Source organism: Rhinatrema bivittatum, chromosome 3 (assembly GCF_901001135.1).
Source record: "Rhinatrema bivittatum chromosome 3, aRhiBiv1.1, whole genome shotgun sequence".
In the NCBI taxonomy this organism is placed as follows: domain Eukaryota; kingdom Metazoa; phylum Chordata; class Amphibia; order Gymnophiona; family Rhinatrematidae; genus Rhinatrema; species Rhinatrema bivittatum.
Genome location: NC_042617.1, coordinates 375,472,508 through 375,493,040, shown reverse-complemented (window position 1 = coordinate 375,493,040; position 20,533 = coordinate 375,472,508). Strand labels below are relative to the sequence as shown.

At 43.2% G+C, this 20,533-nt stretch overlaps 1 protein-coding gene across 1 annotated transcript in view; it reads left to right on the top strand.

Moving 5' to 3' along the window:
• Window positions 1-20,533, top strand: part of LOC115088599 (dynein gamma chain, flagellar outer arm-like) — a 535,861-nt gene that overhangs the window by 375,313 nt on the left and 140,015 nt on the right. The window contains exons 72-79 of the mRNA XM_029596857.1: window positions 128-314; window positions 3,572-3,723; window positions 5,298-5,464; window positions 10,936-11,025; window positions 12,708-12,853; window positions 12,980-13,063; window positions 16,597-16,762; window positions 19,992-20,085. Coding sequence (XP_029452717.1) covers window positions 128-314; window positions 3,572-3,723; window positions 5,298-5,464; window positions 10,936-11,025; window positions 12,708-12,853; window positions 12,980-13,063; window positions 16,597-16,762; window positions 19,992-20,085 — 1,086 coding nt within the window. The remainder of the gene's footprint in view (window positions 1-127; window positions 315-3,571; window positions 3,724-5,297; window positions 5,465-10,935; window positions 11,026-12,707; window positions 12,854-12,979; window positions 13,064-16,596; window positions 16,763-19,991; window positions 20,086-20,533) is intronic.

Below are 20,533 nucleotides of genomic sequence, written 5' to 3'. Positions count from 1 at the left end.
AAGCAGATTACATTCAGGTACTGTAGGTTTGCTTGTTGACTTTATGCCATAAAACAATAAATGAAATAATACTCTGAACCTGAAGAGTACAATGCATCTCACCCAATGTTTTTGTTGTGTGCTACAGAGAGAAAGTTGTAGAGGCCATTTCCCTGATTCATAGACACATGCTGCAGGTGTGCAATCAAATTCCTTGGGTCGGAGGCCATGGTGACAAGATGTCAATGACTTGCCTTGAGAAAGGTAGTGAAAAGACAGACACCGTGGAAAAGATGGATCAAAGTGATTTTCCATATTCCAAAGAAATTATCCAGGTAAAAAATAATGACCCAGTTATAGTAGTAAGTAAATCAGCAAATTTCACCTCAAAGGGATGCAGAATTCCAATAGTTCTGTTGGTCCTGAAGATAACTTGATTTTTTTTTAAGGTTGTGCTACCTGTAATTGGGCCAATGATAAGAATGATTCACTTCTGAAGAAGGGGCCTATATGGTCTTAGAAATGATATACTACAGTATCTTTAGATTATTCTTGCTCTGATCCAATGAAAGATATCATAGCTTGCAAAAGATCCAGAATAAAGGATTAAAGGTCATAGTTTGATCGAGTTACTGTCATCTATGTCTCAAGCAAAGCTATTACAACTTTTGTCAGATTGCTTCATTCAGTCACTTGTTCTGGGTTCTGAGGCCCAGCATTGAGGGTACATAAAGTGGGAGGATGAAAGAAACTTGCCTAAGGAAATGCAGCTGCTCATGTAGCCAGGTCTGTCTGGCAGGTTGCGCAAGATACTTAGGAGACCACATGTTTGAGAAATAGCCATAATAATATTGGTGGCTATTTAGATTATTACAAAGCTTTGTGGTTAGACATGGGAAGGAAGGGGTGCTGGGTGTGAACCAGGTAGGGAATCTTATTTGCTCATCTAACCAAAATGGTAGAGCATAAATGAGGAAGGCGGAAAAAATTGTTCTAGATAAGATGGCACCAGCTGTCCATTGCTCCTACCATGTGACAGGGGCTGACCAATGGCACCGGTAGCCCCTGTGACATAGTAAGGGCAAAGGCTATTGGTGCCATTTTGAATACCGGCAGCCGACGGCCCGAGTGCAGAAGATTGCTCCAGGACCCCCGCTGGACCACCAGGGACTTTTGGCAAGTCTTGGGGGGGGGGGGGTCAGGAGGGTAGGGGGTTTATTTGTTAATGATACGTTGCATTCGTGGGGGTTCGCCATACATTTCGGAACCCCACGAATGCAACGAATAGGGACCTATACGTTACGGATTGCGCATTTGTTCAAAATGAATACACATCCCTAATGTCAGAGACGCCGAGAAAATCAAAGGCTTCCCATTAAAGAATGAGCAAGAAAAGCTCTGTCTAATCCTGTGGGAAAGAGGAGAAACAGCAGCTACAGCAAGAAAATAAGTGGTATCCTGCCACCAGGCCAGAAATGAAACCTGACCAGGTACAATATGGGCCAGCACCAAAACCTGAGTATGTCCATGTTGTGCTTTCTGTCATCCCGCTGTTATTTTTCTTTATTCTTTATTTTAATCATTATGTATACTACCTTGGTAACATGTAAAATTGTCATGCCAATAAAGTTATCTGAATCACAATATCATCTGTTAAAGTCTTGTTTCCAGTGATGGGTTTGTTACTTTATTGTATGTTTAATGCTTTATCTTAGTTTGTTTTTACTTTTATAAGCTGCCATGATCTTTTGGAGTGTGCAGTCGATAAATAATTGTAAATAAAAGAAAAAAATTAATAAATCCACCATCTGGAACTTGCAAGGAGCTAGTATTACAATTTAAAACGTTTCTGTTATTGAAAACTTAGATACATGCTCCTTGCACACGTCAGTCCTTTCAGAAAAGCAGCCTAGATTCAGGGGGGATCTAACTATTACCAGCTCATGCCAAGATCCTTAGAGTGAACCAGCAGAGTGGATCAGATCAGCTCACTTCCCTCCTAAAAAGAGCAGGAAAACATCTTGCACTTTCTCTCAACATACTGTCTAAGATCAACCAAGAAGAACAGTTTTCCTATTGGCAGTTGAACACCAATCAGAACAATTTCCTTCTTGGCAGTCACAGCAGGATGACTGGGCTACTTAAGGTCATTAAGTCTCAGGTCATTAAAGATGGCTCCTATGCAGATGTATGCACAGTTAACATATTCTGATAGGCAATCAGTGTTTGCAGAATAAATTAGATGTAGCTTGTTGTTCATGGGAGGTCTGATAAGTCTCAGTTGTCATTCCAATTAGGTTGGTATTTAGTGAAATAGACCCCAGGTGTTTTCTCACTTCAGCCATAGGCTCCTTAGTAGTGTCCCTGTGTGGGGTTTCTACTTGTTAAATTTCCCCCCCAAAAAATACAGACTTGGATATCCATTGTAGTTCCAACCTGGGCTGACTTATTTATTCACATGGGGCGGATTTTCAAAGGGTTACGCGCGTAACCCTGAAAACCCGCTCCTGCGCGCGCTGAGCCTATTTTGCATAGGTTCAGCAACGCGTGCAAGCCCCAGGACGCACGTATGTCCCGGGGCTTGAAAAAAGGGGTGGGGCGGGGCAGGAGCCTCCAGACACAGCAGCCATTTGCTGCTGTGCCCAGGATCGCGGACCAGCCGTTGGCCGGCGCGCGCAACCTACGCCTACCCAGAGGCAGGCGCAACTTATAGGATAAAGGTAAGGGAGTTTAGGTAGGGCTGGGGGGCGGGTTAGGGAGGGGAAGGTGGGGGGTGGAAAGAAAGTTCCCTCCGAGGCCGCTCCAATTTCAGAGCGGCCTCGGAGGGAACGGAGGAAGGCTGCGCGGCTCGGCGTACGCAAGTTGCACAATTGTGCACCCCCTTGCATGCACCGACCCTGGATTTTATAACATGCACGCGGCTACGCACGCATGTTATAAAATTGGGTGTACATTTGTGCGCGCCAGGTTGTATGCACAAATGTTTGCCCGCGTACCTTTTAAAATCCGGCCCATAGAGATCCATATTCAGGAAGCTGGCGAGTGAACAGGCTACGTCCCGTTTTTACTGTTTTTTTACTGTTAATTGCTACCTCTGTTCTCTGTATCGCCCTGAGCGAACATTTTAGTTGCATTGTAAACCATTGTGATATGTATATTTTACAGGAACATCGGTATAGAAAAGCTAATAAATAAATAAATAAAGTTAACTAGATAACTTGTGACTGATATTCAGCGGGTCAATCCTCCCACTGAAGATACGCAGTGAAAGTTATCCAGGGAAGTTTGCCTGGATAACTTTAAACCTAAATAGCTATATTTGAATACATTGGTTATGTTTAAAGTTACACGGTCTATATGCCTGAATATTTGCCGGCTATGTTCAACATATAACTGATGAAATACAAAAAAATCCTTCCAGGCCGCAAGGCCCAATTCCTCACTGCCCCCAAAAAAGTGAAACTTATGTTGAGACATTGCACCAGTCAGCAGCCCCTCTGAACCCACTAAAGAACAAAAATAAGGTGCGATGTGGAAATCCCTATATATTTTGTTAGATATTACTTAATTATGCATTAAAACTTGTTTTCAGGAAAGACTCCAACTCTTAAACCCTGAGAAGACAAACAATATGAGGAATGAGAGTTTTCTTGGGCCGAGCACGTTACAGATCTTCTTGGATAATTTCACATTTATTTATCTGAGAAAGAGAGCAGAGCAAGAAGATTTAGTAAGAAAGCTAAAGTAAGTGGACTTTTCCTTTTATCTAGTGTACTTTGTCTTTTTTAATTAAACTAGATGTTTTTCACTATTTAACAGTTATTTTAGGTTTTAAAATATCATGGGCTTTTTTTTTTTTTTTGTGAGTTTTATCTCACTCTGTGATGAGGTGAAGACCCTAAATAAATCCGAGCTTATGTGCTTTATACCTCTTGAGAACTATAATAGTGGATATTTTTTTATCATAATGTGAAGAAATTTACTTTTACATTTTCATATTATCCTTTTCCAGTGAAGTCAAGTGCCCCTGAGACAAGGTCATTCCAAAGCATGCAGGTGGATCTGGCATTTTTTGATTGGCTGATCTGGTGGAAGAACAGCCTCCTACCTGTGAGAGCACCTGGAGGCAATGAAATAGGGACAGTTACATTAATAATGGAAAATATTTAGTGTTAAATCTAGGAGTGGAGGAGTAGCCTAGTGGTTAGAGCAGCAGGCTATGACCCACAGAAACCAGCATTCAAATCCCAAGGTCATCCTTGTGACCTTGGGGAAGTTACTTTACCCTCTGTTGCCTCAGGTACAAAATTAGATTATAAGCCCTGTGGGGGGATAGAGAAATACCTATAGTCCCTGAATGTAATCTGCTTTGATGTACACTTTGAAGGGTCAAAAAGCAGAATATAAAAATCTAAATAGGAAGAACAAGTTTCAAAGGCATTTCCATGGGTAAAACAGTGCTTTACCCAGAGAATTGGTCTGGTATAAAACTGCCCCCTAAACAGGCTGGTGTACAGCCATATGTAAGTCCTGTGTATGTATAATTTTACCTGAAGTGAGAGGTGTTCCCAGTGACTGGTGAGGAGGAGGTTTGCACTGACCTCCACACTTTTGCATTTCCTAAAATATGCATGCAAAGTTTCTGATAAATCTCTACACACATTATAGCAGGTGAAATAGTGCACGGGTAGTTTGGGTGGTTTAATTTTCAAAGCAAAAGTTTCACACATCAAGTTTACTTTGAAACTTGGTGTAACATGCACCTATTTGATGTTAAATGTATGCGGGCTGGTAAAAAATGATCCCCTTGCTGTTTAACATACTGTAAATTAAAATGTAAAGATCCTTAAAAAATAAGCAAAGCACTACTCCCTACAGCATATGGGCTTGATGGTTGCCATTTTCTTTCTATTAATGTTTTCTCTCAGTGTTAGATTATTTATTGCTATTCTACTTGGTTTCTCCCAGCTGTGTACGGTTGGTTGAGAAGCTTCCTATGAGGCCGGACTTACACAGATAGCTCCATGACTGGTGAATTAATCACGTTATTGAGGCTTAAATTAGTGGAGAAATAAAAGTGACGTGGGGAAGTCTCTTCCCGAAAGCCAAGGGCCAACAAATAATTTTTTTTTGTGGTTATTTAAAGTTACTGGTATCCCCCCAAATCTTCATCCAATGTCTAACATGATGCAAGAGAATAAATTACATGTATTTATGTATATATGGAGGAGAGAGCTTTAGACCTGCAGGGATTCTCCTATGCAGTATGGATTTGTGGTGCACTGCACATAGGCTCACATGATTCTTCCTTCCATCAGGACGGGGCTAGGAACGCTCGCTCAGACCAGAAGAGATGCAAAAGTGACCCAGGAAACTGTCAGCCGTCTTGGCACAGAATTCACGGAAGCCAAGATCACGGTGGCCGACATCCTAAACAAACTGATCACCAAGGCATCAGCTGTGGAGAGACTGAAGGCAGTTCTTGGTAATTTTTTTTTTCTTTTCTAAAATTCTTTTGCTGCGAAGAAGGAAAAAGCTCATGTAGCCCCCATTCTTCAGTGTCCTCTCTGAAACAGGCATGCGGCCAGCTCTGGGTACTGCAGACCCGGATTCAGGATTCTTCCTGTGTGGGACAGCAAAACAGCTGTAAGACTCAAGTGGATCATTTGCACTGTCTTACAATAAAACATCCTCATGCTGGGTGGCGCGCCGTCATCCGACCCGGGGGCTGGTCCGGAGGCCTCGACCACGCCCCCGGGCCGGCGCCACGCCCCGGTCCTACCCCTGAAATGCTGCGTCATTCGGCCCCGCCCCTGACACGCCCTCGACACGCCCCCTTTAAAAAAAACCCGGGACTTACGCGCGTCCCGGGCTCTGCGCGCGCCGGCGGCCTATGCAAAATAGGCGTGCGAGGGCCCTGCTCGCGTAAATCTGGGCGGATTTACGCGAGCAGGGCATTTAAAATCCGCCCGTTAGTGTTTGGGTAATTGCCAGGTTCTTGTGGCCTGGTTTGGCTTCTGTTGGAGACAGGATGCTGGGCTTGATGGACCCTTGGTCTGACCCAGCATAGCAATTTCTTATGTTCTTATTTTCTTACCCCTTTGTAAGTTACTCTGACGTCATCATCAGTTCTTCATTTTCACCAGGCAAATCTCTTGTCATCTCCTTTTCTCTGCCATTCACCCCAGAAACCTCCTCCTCTTCTACTTCCATCAGCTCTGGTTCTGTTTCCTCTTTGTAATCAACCTCTCCCTCCCTCAGTTCGGCTTCTTCCCAATCTAGGTCAAACTCACCCCTCCGTGTTGGTTCCCTAGGAACCCAGGACCTTCGGGCTTGGTCCCTCCTACCTCCATGCCCACGCCCCCCCCCCCCCCCCCCCGCCTCAGCAAAGGGGAATCTGGGACATGTAGTGCTGCAGGATTGTTCCTGATACCCGGGTTTCCTCTGTCTTCGTCTAGCTCTCTGCCTTTGCAGGGACAGCTGATTAGGGACAGCAGGGCGTTCACCACAGATACTGAAAAACGGCCTACCTAATCATCTAAATCACTGTTTGTCAAACCGCTTATAAAAAGACTTCCCATTCTATAGCTAGGCTTAGCCCATAAGGTTGAACTGTACGCCATGAAAAATTGTTTGCATTGAGATAAAAGGGCTATTATATTTCCTCCTCGTTTTAATGTCAGCTGTTGTATGACAAAAAAAAACCTTGTTCTAATAAATCGCGGGGTTGTACCTGCCATTGTTTATCTAAAGGAGCTTCTAATTTATTTGTATGGATGCAGCTTTTATGTTGAACAAACCATGATTTGATGGCATGTTTTGCGTGACTGACATTTATCTTATGACAAGAACATAAGAACATAAGAAATTGCCATGCTGGGTCAGAGCAAGGGTCCATCAAGCCCAGCATCCTGTTTCCAACAGAGGTCAAACCAGGCCACAGGAACCTGGCAATTATCCAAACACTAAGAAGATCCCAAGCTACTGATGCAATTAATAGCAGTGGCTATTCCCTAAGTAAAATTGATTAATAGCCATTAATGGACTTCTCCTCCAAGAACTTATCCAAACCTTTTTTGAACCCAGCTACACTAACTGCACTAACCACATCCTCTGGCAAGAAATTACAGAGTTTTATTGTGCGTTGAGTGAAAAAAATTTTCTCCAATTAGTCTTAAATGTGCTACTTGCTAACTTCATGGAATGCCCCTACACAATCGCATATATTATTTGCTTTGCCTCGCAATCAAAACACCCAGCAGACGATACTGCATTGCCATAGAAAGGATGCGAGAATGTTGTAATTACTAAACAGTTTTCACACGTCACACATTTTCCTCACTGATGTGGTCCTTTGTATTGCATCTCCTGGACTGCTCTAGGGTTATGTGTAGGGGAAACCAGTTTGTCTTGTAGAGTGCAGCCCCCGGTGCGAGCAAAGATGGGTTTTTCTTTGACTGTTTCATGTAGAGTCAACATCTCCCAATGACCAATATCCAGGCCCGGATTTAGGCATTGGAAACATAGGCAGCTGCCTAGGATGCCAAATTTTGAAGACGCCAAATACCCAGACCTAAAAGCAGCCTTCTCCAACTTATTTTAGGGCCCAAGCACCGCTGCCACATCGAAAAGGCACTGCTGTGGCACTCTGGCCAAAAAACCCTTTCATACAAAAAAACAAAAAGAGAAAGCCCTTATTTTTTTTTAAATAACAAATTTAATCATTTTACAAATTCCCTACTTACATAATATTCAAATTACAAATTCTATAATTCGGCGAATCCTACCCTGTGATCACACCATTCACACGCTCCATACCTAATACAAACAGTTCCTATTCCACTACATAAAAACTAATTTTACATAAAACATATCCTCTATCATCAAATCATATGACAAGGCATAATGTGAAAATGTCCTCATACAACATGTAAATATAATCGATGCATTCCTAAATCCGCTGCATAGTCTCTAAATTCTTGGAACTTCTCTTGTCATATTCTCCTCTCAGTACTGCTTGACTTCCCATCTTAAATGTAGCTCACACGTTATCTAGCTAAATGGTGAGTTTGGAATATCCCCTTTACTGATCTGGCTAAAAGTTAGCTGAATAAATCATTATCTGGTTAAGTTTTAATTGAATAAGAGAGGGGTGCATTAGGGGCATTCTGGGGTGGGGATGAGTTGGCTGAATAATTTATCTGGTTAACTCTGATTATATACAGGTAGCCGAATATGTTATTTGGCTATCTCTATCTATCGGGCTGATACAGTAAAAATCGCGGGAGAGCGGGCAAGCGCCCGCTCTCCCAGCGCGCGCATAGGATTCTCTCCTCTGCGCACATTCAGTAAATTAATTTATTTAAATTAGGGCCCGCGATAAAAAGAGGCGCTAGGGACACTAGCGCATTCCTAGCGCCTCTTTTTTGACAGGAGCGGCAACTGTCAGCGGGTTTGACAGCCGACGCTCAATTTTGCCGGCGTCGGTTCTCAAACCCGCTGACAGCCACGGGTACGGAAACCGGACTCCGGCAAAATTGAGCGTCCGGTTTTCAACCCATGAGCCTATTTCAATTTTTTTTTTTTTTACTTTTTTTAACTTTCGGGACCTCCGACTTAATATCGCCATGATATTAAGTCGGAGGGTGCACAGAAAAGCAGTTTTTACTGCTTTTCTGTGCACTTTCCCGGTGCCCAGAGAAATTAGCGCCTAATTTCTGAAAGTAAAATGTGCAGCTTGGCTGCACATTTTACTTATTGAATCGCGCGGGAATACCTAATAGGGCCATCAACATGCATTTGCCTGTTGCGGGCACTATTAGGTTCGGGGGGGGGGAGGGGTTGGACGCACGTTTTGGATGAGTTATTACCCCTTACTGAATAAGGGGTAAAGCTAGCACATTGAAAACATGCGTCCAAATGCCGGCTAACAGTGCGCTCCATCGGAGCTAACAAATTTAATCGGAGCGCACTGTACTGTATCGGCCTGTATGCCTGAGAGTGGGTCTAAAATGATGCAGGAGCATGTTCCCAGATAACTTTAGCTTAACTGGCTACATTCAAAGAATACAACTGATTTTAAGTAGAGCTGCAGTTAAAAAAAAAATGGTTGCAGGCCTAGTAGCCCTATCACTGGCCCATACAACTGAGCTCAAAATCCAGGGCTCTGCCAGGCCGAGCCTGCAGACCCCTCAAACTCATCTTTAAAAAGGTAATTTTAAAAGGCCAGCGCTGGCCTCCTTCTCTCTTTCTCTCTGTCCAGTTCTACCAAAATTTGCTCTCATGGACCCCCTCTCCTCTACCCCCACCTCAACCCTAACCATTCCACCCTCCTGATACCTTTAAATTGTTGTAAAAGTTGTGGGTCCTGTTCATGGTAGGCTGTTTCTATGATCCAGGCTGAAGGAGTACAATTTTGTACGAGTAACGAGTTGCACGGACAAAATATAGCCAGGAAGCAGGGGGAAATTCTCAGATTTGTTGGACTCTTCACTGTCTTTAAAAGCTTCTGTTAATAAAGTGGCTCGGACAGCTTTTTATAAGCTTAGATTATTAAGGCCTCCAAGGCGAGTGCTGTTGTTAGAGAATTTCAGATGTGTAGTACAGGTACTTGTACTTAATCATTTAGACTACTGTAATTCCATTTTTTTTTTTTTAGGTTTGCCAGCTAGTTTACTGAAAGCTCTGTAATTAAGGGGGAATTTTTAAACGCTGGCGCGCACTATTACCAGCAGATACGCGCGTGGCCGGGCTGTGCATACACCGAGCACATTTTCATAGTGGCCCGGCCACGCGCGTATCTGCCGGTACGCGTGGAAGTACCAGGTTTGTGGAAAGGGGCTGGCCAGGGGTGGGGCAGGGGCTAGCTGGGACAGCGCCCTTAGACACGCTGATTTAGATGACTAGGTAGGTCCAGCGCGCAGAACTTATTCCTGGTCTGTGGAGCGGGTAAGTTCTGAAACAAAAGAAATAGGATAGTTAGGGCATGTTTAGGGGTCAGGGTGGAGAGGGGAAAAGGGAGGAAGGTTAGTTAGGGGAATAGGGAAGTTCCAGCTGCTCCAATAAAGGAGCAGACTGGGAGAGAACCGGGCAAAGGCCCGATCGCATCACCATGCGTGTGTTAAAAACTCCCCCCTCCCCCCGCACACGTGAGTACCCGTAGGCACGTGCATGCACCAATGCAAAATCGTGCACGCATGCGCGCGCGGGTATCGGATTTGATAACATGCACGCGGCGATGCGCGCATGTTATAAATCGGCACGTCCATGAGCGTGCGCTGGGAACCGCGCACGCACATGGACGTAGAATGCTGCTGTGACAATTAGTTTTGCTTTATGACGTGGAACGGTCACCGATAGCTGAAAGAATTCAGTTCAAGTGATACACCATCATTCATAAGGCCTTGTATGTAGATTTATATTGTTTATCATATAAGTTAGTAAGGTATACACCTGCTCATTCCCTCTGTTCTGTTTCTCAGTGTTTATTACGAGTGCCGTTATCAACTTCACAGAATTAGATTGAGGGCTTTTTCAATTGTGGCACCAGTAATTTGGAATACTTTACCATTGTGCTTTCGACAGGAACAGGAGTATTAAAATTTCGCAAATTAGTTAAAGCAGATTTATTTATGCAGGCTTTTTCAGGTAGGGTATGAAGATTTTTGTGATGCTGTTTAATATTATGATTTATTCTCTTATATATAAATTATATATTATTTTACATTTTCATTATTGTTTTATTGATGTTAATGTCATGATGTTTGTCTAATTTATGAATGTATATTTCCAATCTGCGCTGAACGTTTCGGATTTAAGGAATATAAGATGTGCAAATAAATAAATAAATAAATATCGTCCTTAAAAGTTTAACAATTAGTAGTAAATAATAGAGAAACAAGCCATTGTTGCATGATTTGTATCTATTTCTTTTGTTTTTGCTTTGTGGTGAGAAAGGCAGAGGTGATGAGACTCTTCAGGTATTCCTCTCTCAACATGATGCTGACTCAGAAGATGACGAAGAAATCCAGGACCTGCTGAAAGAAGGTCTGCCAGCGTTACGCATTTCATTACTCAAGCCTCAAATCTCATCCTCAGTGTGTGTAGGATGCTGCTGCTCCCCTCCTTGCCCCATCCAAACTGTGGCATGTCACTTTACACAACTCCACTGGTTTCCTATCATTCTTAGGGCCCACTTTCAAGGACTCATTTTAGATAAAATATTAATCTCGTCCATCTGAAAGGGTTGAATGTAAATGATCTTGACAGGGTAATTTGCCACTGGAATACAAAGCTTGAATCGCAATTGTGATTGTATGCCAGGAATGACATATTAGAGAATGTACTAAGAAGCTAAATTTTTTGCAAATGGTGTTTTGTGTGCTAATTCCCTAAAGAGTGCACATAGGGGTAGATTTTCAAAAAATGCGCGTTCGCGTACTTTTGTTGGCGCACCAGTCGCAAACAAAAGTACGCTGGATTTTAGTAGATACGCGCGTAGCTGCTAAAATCCAGGATCGGCGTGCGCAAGGCTGCCGATTTTGGGCAGCCGGCGCGCGCCAAGCCGCGCAGCCTGCCTCCGTTCCCTCCGAGGCCGCTCCGAAATCGGAGCGGCCTCGGAGGGAACTCGCTTTCGCCCTCCCCTCACCTTCCCCTCCCTTCCTCTATCTAACCCACCCCCCCCGGCCCTATCTAAACCCCCCCTACCTTTGTCCGGGGATTTACGCCTCCCAGAGGGAGAAGTAAATCCCCGCGCGCCAGCGGGCCGCTAGCGCGCCGAGACAGGACCCGGGGGCGTTTCCGGAGGGCGCGGCCATGCCCCTGGGCCGAAACCACGCCCCCGGGCCCACCCCCGAAACGCCGCGTCCCGCCCCCAAAACGCCACATTGATCGGCCCCACCCCCGACAAAAAACCCCGGGACTTACGCGAGTCCCGGGGCTCTGCGCGCGCCGGCAGGCCTATGGAAAATAGGCGCGCCGGCGCACAAGGCCCTGCTCGCATAAATCCGCCCGGATTTACGCGAGCAGGGCTTTTAAAATCCGCCCCTCAATTTGCAATAAAGCACACTGGTTATAGATTTTGCACACAAAACCCAGTTTGTGAAAAATTTGTCTCCTAGCTTGCTACAAGTGGAATTTTATCCATATTCAAGATTAATGAGCTGCTACGATGCAATATCATTTAAAGCAGCTCAATTATGACTGGCTAAAACCAGCTTATGAAAATGTCTTGGCGGGCCAGTTTTAGCTGAAATGATAGCTACGTTTCATGCTATGCTTACTTTTTTGCAGGAAATTTCAAACACAATTTCTCTGCCCTGCTAATCTACCTTGGTCGAAAAATTGCACACAAAATTAGTGGTCCCCACAAGAAATCTCAAGAGTTAGTAAGTGACCCTTAAAGAGCGTCAGAGTGAGAAGTAGGATTTGAGCCCTGGTTTCCTTGCTACTCTGCCCATTGCTGTACCTGCTTCATTTTATAATGTTTGTCTTGTTTTATGGTTTTAATTTCAATTTTATTTTTAAATACATACTGTATGTGGTTATGTTGTTCACTGCTTTGATTTTTTTTTTTTACTTGAAAGGTGATTAAACAAATATTAAATAAAGGAAAGGAAAGCTAGCTGCTCCTTCTCCACAGTGTAAACACTGGAGCAAAACAGCAGCAGATAACACAAAACAAAACGCAGAGCATAAATAGAAGAGCTCATCCTATCTTTATTTTCCAGATGACTTGGATGAATATGATGAAGCCTTCTACCACATGAAGGAGGTTAACAGCAGATCCTTTGTACATGAGATTAATGAGAAACTAGAGACAGCGAGAAGTGAACTGGAAGCAGTGAGGAACAATCTGAAACATGCCAAGAACCAGGTACTGGCCCAGCACGACCATGGTTAGATTTCTCAGAAGGAAAAAAGATATATACAACAGCTTTTGATTTTTGTGGATCCAAGTCCTAGCAAATGTAATAATTCATATTTTCCCTTTTGTTTGCAGGTAATGCACTGGTGCAGTAAAGTGGACAAGGGATGCGTCGAGAGACTAATTCATTGTCAGAACCCACCATACTTAGTGGCACAGGTAGGCAGTCATATACTCCGGGCGTGTGTGGAGATACCGTGCTATGCAACCCAACTAGATTGTGTTCAATGTCAGCTAGAGGTTCCTTTTTTTTTTTTTTCAAAGACTTCACTCAGGATTCAGTTTGCCCAAATTCAGGGCTTAGAAATAATTTTCGCAGATATATATATTTGACTTTGGTAAACAAAAATAATTCCAACCCAATTTTAAAAAAAACACACATCGGGCGGCCCTCCCCTGTAGCCTCTCCACCCCCAAGGTGCTCAAAATAGAATGTAAATTGTGCCAGGGCCTCCCCTTGCAGTTCCCAAATCCCCCCCCCCCCCAAAGTGGCCCAAAAATATATAAGATCTTCTGGGCTTCCTCCCACCTCCCCAAGTGCCAAAACAAAAAAAAGGTCCTGGGATCCCATCTTGTACCTCCCCACCCCCAACCCTTCTCCCGCACACCCTACATTTTTAAAAGGGTGGGGCCGGGGCACTCCATCACACTCACCCCAGTCAGCACCATTTTTCAAAATGGTGTAGACCTGACCTTGTCCCAGCCATGTGACTGGGGCAAGGTCCAGGCATCAGACCTCAGCCACATAGCCTGGGTCTGTTTCCCCAGACCTGGCTGGGTGCAAGAAAACACCCCGGCCCCACCGAGGGACCTGTTCTGGCTTTTAAAGATTTGGGACTGTTGATACCATTTTTCAAAATGGCGTCAACTTTACCTTGGCCCTGTCACATGATAAGAGCACTCCGGGCCCACATTAGCAACCAGATGCTCCCTCGGGAAAATACCTACAGCTCCCTCAAACACACTAAAATAACAGAGCTGACTTTTTTCTAAGTTAACCATGTCATTTTATTAACACTGGATTGCTTATGCATAAGCTGCTTTGCATACATAAGGCAATTTATGCATGCAAAGCATCTAATTTCCGTAAGGGTAGGAAATTTTGTGTTATATTGCATGATAACGCACATAGTGCCGTGATAGTGTCGCAATATGGCAATATCACATAATAAACAGTATTTAACGTGCAATACATGCTATTTAACTTGTGATATTGCCTTATCACAACTTAGTAAATTCTAGCTCGAAGTTAGTCATTGGTGTATAGGTTAGAAGTGGTGACCTATTTCGACCCTGTTATAAGTGAGGAATCTTTGAGAGAGCTGTTCCTATTCCACTGCATGGTAATCTATTGCTCCCTCCATAAGATATATGTTACTCTTTTATTATTTGCTGGTCTGAATGAAAAGGATTTTTTCCTCTTCAAGCTGCTGGTTTTAAACATTTATTTCATGTCTGCATCACACCACCCTATATATACAAACAGATGTAAGCTAAAGTCCACTAAAAAGCCTGTGTGATAATGTCATCATGCATACATACATCATTCTATCCTATATCAGCCAGATTTTCAGTATTATCTTATAGTATTCAATTCTGTCTCAGATATGCCTACTTAGCAGCAAACCTCTTTTAAACCACTTTTCTGGACATGAAAGAAAGCAAGAAAAAGGATAGAATGGCTTATACTTGGCCCTTAACACTTTGCCAGGGAGAATGGGGCATTCTGGAGTCTGGGTTTACAAACACTCCTGGATGATCCTGTCACAGTGATGACACAAGTTAGTAGAAATGTGCATTCATTTTCAAAGAAATAGACAATGTCAATGAAATTCTGTATTTTGACTTGTTTTGGGAGCACCACAAAATGAAAAAAAAAATGACATTTCGGAAAAATGATTATTTCTTGTTAGTGCACACTAATGGGACTTAGGGGTAGATTTTTAAAACTACATACACACATGTTATAAAATCTGGGGCGGCACGTGCAAGGGGGGGGTGGAATAGTGCAATTTTCACATGGCAACACATCACGGCCTTACCCAGTTCCCTCCCAGTCTGCTCCAATTAAGGAGCAGACTGGGAGGAAACTTCCCTACCCTAACCTCCCTTCCCTTTCCCCTCTCCTCCCCACCCCCATCCCTATCCTAGCTACCCCTATTTTTTTTGTTGTATCTTTTGCTCCTCCAAATGGCTGCTGTACCGGCCACCTCCAGCCCCACCCTGCCCTGCCCCCTGGACCGGCCCTCCCCACCCCCCAGACTGCCCCTGCATAGTAACCACTGGATTTTACGCATGAGGTTTTTTAAAATTTGGCCATTAGTGCACACTAATGGGACTTAATGCACACTAACGGCTTTAGTGTGCACAAACTGGATTCACCCAAGTCACTTCCCCTGGTCACCAGTCACGCCCCCCCCCCCCCACCCCCAAACACACAGATTTACACCAGGGGAATTCAAAGTATGCATATCCCAAAATGCCATGTCCCCTTTTCTAAAATACGAAGGGATTGGCAAATTATAAATATGCATTTGCAGTACATGCTTTTGCTGACTAGAACTTGATGCTATTATTACATCATTTGTTGTTTACACTTGTTAATAGACACTGGCCATCCTCCTATAAATACCACCTTGCAACTTTGGTAACACAAACAAGTAACTAAGGAGACAACTAATGGGAATGCAGAGCCATACCTCTAGCTAACAAACTGCTCCCCAACTGACAATGGTAACATTTTTAGTTAGTGTGCACTAACTATAGTTAGTGTGCGCTAACATCCAGTTAGCGCGCACTAAGTCCTGTCTATGCGCACTAACTCCAAAATTAGGAAAACTAGTTAGTGCGCACTAATTTCGAAATTAGGAAAATTCAAAATGAACACCTCCCAAACCATTTAAAAACCAAAATCAAACAGATAACGACCTGAAACGAAAACGACACAAAAAAAAAATCAGTGCACAGTTAGTATACAATAAGACATTGCTGTAATTTCAGGGAACAAAATTGACTAACCATGATATTGTGAACCCTTGCACTAACAAATGTCTGTAAATCAAACATGAAGCTTCAATGATATGATCTTTAGCACCATGATTAAAGAGCTGTAAAGTTGCTTACAGTATAATATTAGAATAACCAAATATACTAACTTTGTAGCCAGACAGGACAGCGAACTTTTGACCTTACATCCAATGTATGCTGGTATTTCTAGCCTCTGCTTTTTCCAATCTAAAATCAGCACAACAGGTACGATGGTACATCACATGGGAGTGTCATTGAAACCAGCACTGGTTTAAACTAAGTCATCTTGTCAAAATTGGGTCAGTTGGTATCTCTGCCTAAAGCTGATGAATATGTTGTATTGTATGTTTATATGTATACAATCGCTGTAATGAATTATGCTGTAAGGTGTCTGAAAGATTTTATAGTATCATGCCAAAGAAGAATATCGCAGATTTACCATATTAAAAATGAGATAATATAGCTAGAACATCATAACCATATTATAAATGAGATAATGTAGCTAGAACATCATAACCATATTATAAATGAGATAATGTAGCTAGAACATCATAACCATATTATAAATGAGATAATATAGCTAGAACATCATAACCATATTATAAATGAGATAATATAGCTAGAACATCATAGCCCATTATAAACCCATTTTGTCTTCCCTGAAGATACTGGAGATGGTTCTAGTTCTGACTGATTTCATTCCCAAAACTACCATTGCATCAGACTCTCACAGAACTCCAAGGTACCCAGTGGAAAGCACTGATGAGAGAGCTATCTCACGGATTCCAGCTGCTCAACTCACTAAACAAGCACAGAGGAAGCAAATCAAAGGTAATAACATTAATAATAATATTAAGTCTTTCTCATAATTATCTTTATCTAAAGCATGTCATAGATTTTCACCAATCACAAAATAATATAGAGCTCCATTCACCCATGGAAGTTTGAGTCACCATTAGGAAACTAGCATCCGAATAGCAAGTTTTATCAAATGTTATAAAAGGAGGTATTCAACAGCTATTCAGTTTTGAAACTCTCAAAAATACATTCAGAAGAGCCTTTAAAAAGTTATTGGAAACACACAGAAGGCAAAGCCAGCCTATAAACTCCATTATTGAGTTTCACTCCTCTTCCAGATATGCTCACAAATAGCTATTCACTCATTTATTTTTTTATTTATTATTTACAACATCTCTAGGCCGCTTACGCCAAAGCCCTAAGTGGCATACAATAAAACATACATAATACAATATACAGACCAAACAAAAATATAAAGAAACAAAACAGAACATCAGCCAAATACATTCTTGCAAATGTCAAATATACCTGCCCTAAACATAACCAGCCAGAATATCTGCCTGCACAGAGATCTTATGAAAATGTTATGTTTCTGCCTGCTGCACATCCTCCTCTCCACCAGCGGTCCTCGGGAGCCTCGCTTACAGCTGGGCAAGTTGCCTCCTCACTGATCACATGACGCCTCAGTTCCAACCCTACTTAACACAGGCTGTCCATTTCCTCTGCGCCTTTTCATTGAGACACCTCAGCTCCTTGACCTGGCCACCTTCGTCTTACCATTCTACCTTGCCTTGTGCCCTACCCTGGCCTCCTGCCTTGATCTATGGCATTCCAGGCCTATCTGCCTTGCTTTGGGCCCTTCCAGGCCTCCTGGCCTTCTACATGCTCAGTTCCCTCTTGGGCTTTTCTGCCCTACCTTGTGGCCTTTGGGGCCCCTAGCTGTACCTAGTCAATCATGTGACCTGTTTGAGTTTTTTTTGTTTCCTCTTGCTTGTCTAGTCCTGTCCTTGTCTAGTCCTGTCCTTGCCAGTCCTTGTCTAGTCCTGCCCTTGTCTTGCCCTCAACTCTAGCCTTGTTTCCATCGTGCTGGTACCTAGTCCCAGCTCCTAGTTGGACCCTATTTCCTGTTCTCAGTCTGTACCTAGTTCCAACTCCTGCTGCCCTCAGTACCAGCCTTGCTTCCAGCCCTGCCTACATCCAGCTCCTTCCTGCCCTCAGCATCAGCCCAGACTCCAGTCCCTGCATGCATCCAGCTCCCAGCTTGTGTCTGTATCCTGCCCCAGTCAGTGCCTGTATCCAGCTCCCAGCTTGTTCCTGCATTCAGCTCCAAATCTGTGCCTTTATCCAATTCCCACTAGGCACCGGCACCATGATGTTCTGCAGAAGGCAAGTCCTACCAGCCCCTAGAACCCAAGGGCTCAACCTGCGAGGGAGAGAGCTGGCTAGGCAGAAGACCACCTACAGTCCTGCCCTGCAGCCCTGCATTACTTCTGTGGGGGTGATCCCTGATGCCAGCCAGCCAAACTGTGACAGAAGACTTGGCTATGTGGCTTTATATTAAGTTCCTAGAGGTCGCTATTCTATTCCTAGAGGTCTCAGAAGAGAACATAGTCTAGACAGCCTCACCTTTACTATTTAGGTCTCATTATTTTTTATGGGAGGAAAATATTTTCTTTTCTTTTCTTCTTCAGGAGCTGCCACTGGTAGTTGAGCCTTACCTTGAAGAATACTGATCTAGATACACTTCCCAGAACCTCCCCTTGCTGGAAAATTCTCCACTACACCCATAGAGCAGAATGTAGTGGCCTAACAGGGACCACAAATAAAAATCTCAGAATGCAAATATGGAGTCAGTCCAGAGTACACAATCAAAACAGGAAACAGCTTCTTGACTTCAAAAATCACCAAAGACTAATGCAGTTCCTTATGCTTCTTAAGTCACCTTCCATCCAACAAGATCCTGGTCTTTCCTGAAAAGTTTTTACCTCTTCAGCCTGAAGGGAAATCTGCAGAATCCCATTCTTCTCTCATGCACAATTACTTGCTGGAGGTGGGGCTTGTGAAAGGCAGACCTCGCCCTGATATCTGGGTTAGACTCCCTGTTCTTCCATCCTTTCCAGTTTTACAGGAAATCAACCTCCCCTGTAGATCCAAGAGGCCCCAAAGTAGATCCTAGCTGCTCTCCCTGGTCTCTTCAAATGCTCCTGAGTGCTTCCTTTGTCTCTCCCTCTCAGGACTCAAGGAGTCCTTTTTAGGTTAATCAGATAATGACTCACCCTCTCGGGGGTGGACCTTCGATTCTTTCAGATAAACCCTGACACCCCATCTTCACTGCTAGAAGATTCCGCTTTTTATTAAGAATAGAAAAACCTATATACTACTCTTAAGGTCTAGAAACCCCTTACATCCAGAAGAGAAAAGACAAGCAACATGACAGACCCTATTCAGAGAAAACACTTGATGACACACACTAATAAAACAAAGAAAAAAAACAGATACCATACCAACATATCAGACAGAAATAGACATCACATGAAAAAAATACCCTTGAAATGGATCTACTCTAATAGCCACAGCTGGTCCTTCAGGACCTTAAACTCCTGGGGCTCATTTAGTAAGTGTGATATTTTGTCACGGGAGGGGACACATTCCATGGAGAGGGGGCATTCCCACAGTAATTAGGGTCACCATTATCTTAAAGGGCCACTACAGCCCAAAAAAGCACCGCCCCTCCTTCAAAGTGAACCTGCTCCCTGGGGCAGGCCCGCAAGGGCAAAAGTTAAAAAAAAAAAAAAGTAAGTCCCACAGTAACACCCTGTCGCTTTCCTAAAACCCTCCCTTTTACAAAAAAAACTCACCCCCTCCCCGCCCGTTAAACAACCCTTCCCCCTGTTCCCAACCCCCACAGAGGCATCCAAACCCCTCTCTTACCCTCCCCCCAGAAGCCCTCTCTTCCATAGAAGACTTCCCAGATCGAATCGATTGTACAATTATTATTCCTATTAGTAATCATTGTGCTATGCTTAGGAAAAATGACGTTATGCTGCATACTCCATGACCTTTTGTGGTCTACTAAAGAGCATGCTTTTAGGGTTTTGTGCCGAAGTTACAATCACAGGCATGACTGCGATGAAAGATAAAAGAAACCTCAGCTTAGCATAAAGGTCTTCAAACATTCATGTAATGTACTTTAGGGGGAAAAAAGCAGATATTTAAGATTAGGATAAGATCACCATCCTGGGTCTTTTTTAATTATAAACAGGAAGAGATTCCAAGGACAAAGTGGATAAAATACGATGGAAAAGTTTACAGAACTGCATGGGCGACAGCAGCAAATTTGTCGAAATGATACACTAGTAAGTCTTCTGCAGAAATGAACATGTGTATACAGAGTTTGTTACGCATATCAGTAACCATAGGAACTGTCATAATACATACAGTAGGGTCCTGCATACAAGGCCTGTGAGTACAAAGGATCTGGATCCATTCTGGTCTAACATACTATGACATACTGCATTTTGCTGCTAAAACTGCTGTTCTGGTAAGGATTATATGGTGGGTTTTTTTCTACTTTTTCTTTTGTGGGAAGTCTTTTACTTTCTCTAGCAGCTTTGAAAAATGTGTATCTGTCTATATCATTTGCACTATTTGTGTGTTTGTCACGGTTGAAAAATCATATTAGTGTTCACTCCTCTGGACATTTACTGATTGATTTCATTTACTTATGTTAGGGCTTCTGATTATTGGTTAAAATTGAAAAGCCCCAATAAAACATCCCTAATGGGGAAGTTTAGGGGGTTTTTT